General features: G+C 40.3%; 1 protein-coding gene across 3 annotated transcripts in view; it reads right to left on the bottom strand.

Moving 5' to 3' along the window:
- gramd4a (GRAM domain containing 4a) overlaps positions 1-5,348 on the bottom strand; it is a 76,421-nt gene that overhangs the window by 27,732 nt on the left and 43,341 nt on the right. For all 3 annotated transcript variants that reach the window (XM_020601289.1, XM_020601290.1, XM_020601291.1), the window contains 2 exons: positions 1,577-1,697; positions 384-445 (listed from right to left, as the gene is read on the bottom strand). In XM_020601289.1, coding sequence (XP_020456945.1) covers positions 384-445; positions 1,577-1,697 — 183 coding nt within the window. The remainder of the gene's footprint in view (positions 1-383; positions 446-1,576; positions 1,698-5,348) is intronic.

Below are 5,348 nucleotides of genomic sequence, written 5' to 3'. Positions count from 1 at the left end.
ACATGTGTGTGTGTGTGTGTGTGTGTGTGTGTGTGTGTGTGAATGAGCTAATAGCATAAAGTGCTTTGAGTGTGCTTCCTTACACAGAAAAGCACTATATAAGTGTATAGCAGAAATCTCCCAGTAACTGTGTATTTCTGCTTCTGTATGGAAAACTACACACTGATACACTGTATATTATAGAATAACCTAAGAACACTTCTGACACTATCCACACATTCTACATCCCCACCTACCCTTCAAGCATGCGTGCACACAAAGACAAGAAGTCTTCCTAAGTTACTCTCACACTCTTCACAAAATCTTCTTTTCCTACTTATTTCCTGTCAGTCCCCCTAGACTCATACTCAACCCCACCCCCCTCTTTTCCTCCGAGGTTTTACCTGTTCCATTGTTTGAGGGCGACTGCTGTTTTCGGGGAGGCTTTGGCGGGGAGTCCTCCAGCCTGTGGGAGGAGGGAGACACAAAAGGGAGGCATGGGGGGAGGGAGAGAGAGAGAGAGAAAAGGGGGAAGATTTGTCAAGTGTTAGTCTCACTTCTCCATGTCAGAGCTGCGGTCCCACAGCAGACATGTCTCAGGAAGTTCACGTGGAGACCTGCTGCACTGGATAAATCAACAACTGTCAAAAGAGTCAGAGAGACACATACAGAGACAAACACAGAATAATCAGAAGCTATTTCAGTCTCAATCTGCCACTGTGAAGTCTTTGTGAACTTTGAACCGACATATCAGAGAGCACTCTCTACCACTGTGTGTAAAACACCAAAGAAGAAAATATATTTTGTAAGAATGGTGTTCATCCCTTTAGTGGATTTCCAGCCACAGAGCACTGAAGCTGATGGCTTGTGGTGGCCTTGGTTTGTCCTTTAATGTTTCACCCATCTGAATCTAAAGTCTTCTAATTTTGTTCATCAATCAACTGTACTGCCTCGCTTAAGGGCATGTGGATATTAATGGCAGAAGAAATGTGTACTGTCTGCCATCCTCACATGCATATCTCCAGCTGTATACTGCTAGCAACGGATTAACTGAGGAGGCCATAGAACAGGTCATGGTACTTTGGTTCACCTCTTACAAAACCCTGAACTGTCTCAGATAATCTTGGGGCTGTGTTTCTCTGCTGGAAACTTGGAGAGCACCAGTGGAATTTCCCCACTGGCAGGCACAGACACATCATTTGATCACACACACACACACACGCACACAGAGGGTATATGCCCTAGGTTTAAGAATGGCTCGGCTGGTGCCAAGAAACACAGGCATTTTCTGACACCAGAGTAGCTACTACAGTGTGTCACTGCATGCACCTGGCGACACAGATCAGACCATGACTCATTCTTGATTTCTCTTTATTTTCATCTCCCTCAAAACACACCTCCTTGTGGAATTCCCCACCTACCAAGCTGCAGTGGCTTCTATTTATAAAACAGCTCTTGTGTAACACAGAGTGACACACACACACACACACCATCTGACTCGTCCGACGATCAACAAAGTGCAGTGTCACCATGTCTTGTCCTCATCTCCTCTTTCCCACATCACTGGCTCTGACTCTCCTCTGCCTTCCTGTCTTACCTAGACTTGAGCACCTCATTCATCTTCTGCTCCAGGTCTATCCTCTTGCTTCGCTCTTTCTCCAGCTCCTGCCGTAGTGAGTCCACATTGGTCTCTTCCCGCAGCTTCCTCAGCTCCTCCTCTGGAAAACACAACACAAAGACTGGGAGATCAGAATCTCAAATTTTGATGTGAAACAGAGATACACCAATACCGATACCAGTATTAGGTATCATGCCTGGTACCATCCCATAGTACTTACTATATACTCGTACAAGTAAAAGTCACTCTGATAGAATGTACCGATACTATTTATTGGCAGCATTACATTAACCTCATACTGGCCGAGCTGGTCAGCAGGTGGTGGAGAAGAAATTTCAGTGGTGCACTGATATTTTAAGATAACTGATGACAAAAGTAGAGCCAACTGTGAGTTTTGCTTCTCTGCTCTGTCAGGGAGGTAGGGGCGCCAAAAGACACACAGACATAGCGCACTGGTGCTCATTATGCTGACTGTGATGAATTGTTAAGAACAAGAAAAAAACAAATGCTCATTTTATGTAGCTAACAGCTGAGTCTGACGTATAAAAATCAGTTGAATCCTTGTGGACTTGGAGGCTGGAGCAGCTCCTCTATAGCAGTGCAGGTATGCATCCAGCAGAGAGGACAGGATGAAGCCATAGACAGCAGGCAGTTTAAAGTAAGAACATGTATCCTTGTTTAATTAAATGTTTAAATTGGTGACTGTGATAATATGCCCCCCAAAACATGCCATTTTGGGCGGGGATTGTGAAATAATTTTGTCCTAACAGAGGGTTGCACTCCTACAAAGGTTAAAAACCATGGTATTACAGCATGTTATGTAATAGGCTACAGACCTTCAGCAGTTACACTTTATATTCAATAGGAATGGTGGCAGTGCTGTGTTTATCACAAGGTTTTCAATTTTACACACTTGGGGTGTGCACGCTGGCCATACTATAATTGTTTAGGCAATGTTCAACGTGCCTAAATGGTTGCTTATTATTTTGTTATAATGAGAAGCCTTTCTCATTATAACAAGATACTTTTCACGTTTTTATGAGATACACTCATGTAAAAATGTGATGCTTCATGTTATTACGACATACTGTTGTTATACTCCTTATAACACAGACTACTGTATTTTCTCATAATAAGCTTAAAGTATGTGTAGCGCACACACTCACTTTGAACAGTACACTCGTTCACTTCAGCAGCCTCTCTCTCTCATCAACACCTCTCATTTCAACTTTCTACAGTTTTGCACCTAGGAGGTGTGCTCCAACAGTACTTGAGAATCACTGATCAATCAGTTACAGTAAATCCATGCACAATAATTAGCCCACAAAATAACACATGAATGCAACTCATGAGCAAATACCATGTCCCAATTATGTTTTAGGCATTACTGACAAGAGTCAGTGTGTGGCTGCTGTTACCTACACCAAGCTGCGCAGAGCTTACATTGAGTAGAAATGATATTATCCACTTTAGGGATGTATGATATCATATTAAATCGGGCCATACATTTGAAACTAGATACTATATGTTGAACATGCGATGAACCCCTGATGCAGTGGCCTAATACCTGAGCAAAGATATGCACGGTGCTTACACTGCAGGCTCCCCTGCTCATATATGGTCACAAGAAAAAGTAGTAGCACTGTTTGCATTATTCTGTTTTTTTTTTTGCATAAATTGGTCATGAAATGTGATCTGATCTTCTCCAAATTCACATATATCAACAAAGCTGTTAAAGCACAAAATCATGATCTTTCATGTCTTTATTGAACACACCCATTAAACATAAAGAGTGATGGTGGAAAGTAATGGCAACAGTGTTTTAATATCTGGTTTAACTATCTTTGGCAGCAATAACCTCAAGCAAGTGCTTCCTGTAGCTGTGTATTAGACCTGCACCACATTCAAGAGGAATTTCGGATCATTCTTCCATATAGAACTGCATCAGCTCAGCCATATTCTTGGGATGTCTGGTGTGAACAGCTCTCTTGATGTCATTCCACAGCATCTCTACTGGGTTGAGGTCTGGGCTCTGACTGGGCCACTCCAAAAGGTGGATTTTGTGTCTCCGAAGCCATTCTGTAGTAGATTTACCTCGATTTTTAGGGTCATTATCCTGCTACATTGCCCAGCTTGCTCTAAGTTTTGGCCTGCGAGCAGCTGCCCTAATATTACCCTGTAGTTTACCTTGATAAGCTTGGGAATTCATTTTCCTCTCCACAATGGCAAATGGTCAAGGTCCAGAGGCAGCAAAGCAGCCCCAAATCATCATGCTCCCTCCACTGTACTTAACTGTTGGGGTGATGTTTGGTGAAGATCAGATCCAATTTCATGACCAATTTACGCAAAAAAATGAGAAAATTGCAAACTGTGCCATTGCTTTTTCTTGAACTGGAAGTATACAACTTTCCACCATTAACTAGAGTGTTCGCACAGGCCAACCTGCCTTTGCCCCATGTGGGTTAAATATACTGTAGCTTATAGATTTGCAATAACACTCAATCACGGAAATCCCTGTTTCTTGATTTTTCAAATCAGAATGAGGTTTATGGTCATTATATTATTAAATTTGTAGTTGTAACATTTCAGTCTACTTAATGTTTTTGCCAGATTTCATGTTCTGTTGGTACTTTGAAGTTTTCCATCTTGTAACATCAAACTTCCAGTAGGTTGGCCAGTGCATAAAATACAGAAAGTTAAGCAACAGTTTGAGGAGTAGGGGCGAGGGGTCAAAACATTTTGTAACTTCATCCATAAATTCAAAGATATCACCTTATTGGCTGAAGAAGCATAAAATAGCTACAATATAGGACACCCCTGCAGTGAATCAAAGCCATGACAGCAGCGCATGGAATTAGTTTACCTGCTCTCAGAAATGCCTGTAACATGATGATGATCAGGATGTGTGCCAAAAATCTGCAAGCACTCATTTATGAAAATTTGTAAACAATCTCACCTCTATTACACAAACTTGTGTTATATTTTATTTACTCACAATCAAAAGGTACATTGTTTCCTAAGTTTTTTTATGGTCATTGTAATTTTTGTAGTATAGAGTGCATTATTATTAAGTACTTGTATCAGTATTTGGTATCGGTGAGTACTCAAATGTAAGTACTTGTACTTGGTCTGAAAAAAGTGGTATCAGGTCAAAAATATATTGATATTGGCAAGGGCTAGATATATTTTGGACGGGAAGCACTACGCATTTTGTATTCTTCATTGATTTTACCATACTTAGAGTATGGCGTTGAAAACTGGGGAAATACATACAAAAGCTCACTTCAACCATTGTATATATTACAAAAAAGAGCGATAAGAATTGTGCATAAGATGGGGTATAGGGATCACACCAATGGAGCTTTCATACAGTCTAAATTGTTAAAATTTTTCGATTTAGTGGGATATAAGACTGCAGTGTTTATGTATAAAGCCAGGAACAATTTATTACCTGGTGGAATTCAAAAACTATTTAATGAAAGGGAAGGGGGATACAATTTAAGGGGACAGTTAAATTTAAAAATTCATGCTATACGTACAACCAAAAAAAGATTTTGTATTTCCATAAGTGGGGTAAAACTATGGAATAATTTAAGTGTGGACATAAAAAATAGTAATAGAATTGATGAGTTTAAACATAAATATAAAGGTATGTGTCAATCAAGATACATGCAAGAACAGGTTTAATGATTAATTAGATGGAACATTGTGGGTGTGGTGTATAAATGTTAACACTTTGTAATAATTCTTT

The sequence above is a fragment of the Monopterus albus genome, unplaced genomic scaffold (assembly GCF_001952655.1).
Source record: "Monopterus albus unplaced genomic scaffold, M_albus_1.0 scaffold51.1, whole genome shotgun sequence".
Taxonomy (NCBI): Eukaryota; Metazoa; Chordata; class Actinopteri; order Synbranchiformes; family Synbranchidae; genus Monopterus; species Monopterus albus.
Note: the sequence above shows the minus strand (reverse complement) of the source record. Positions and strands in the feature narration are given on the sequence as shown.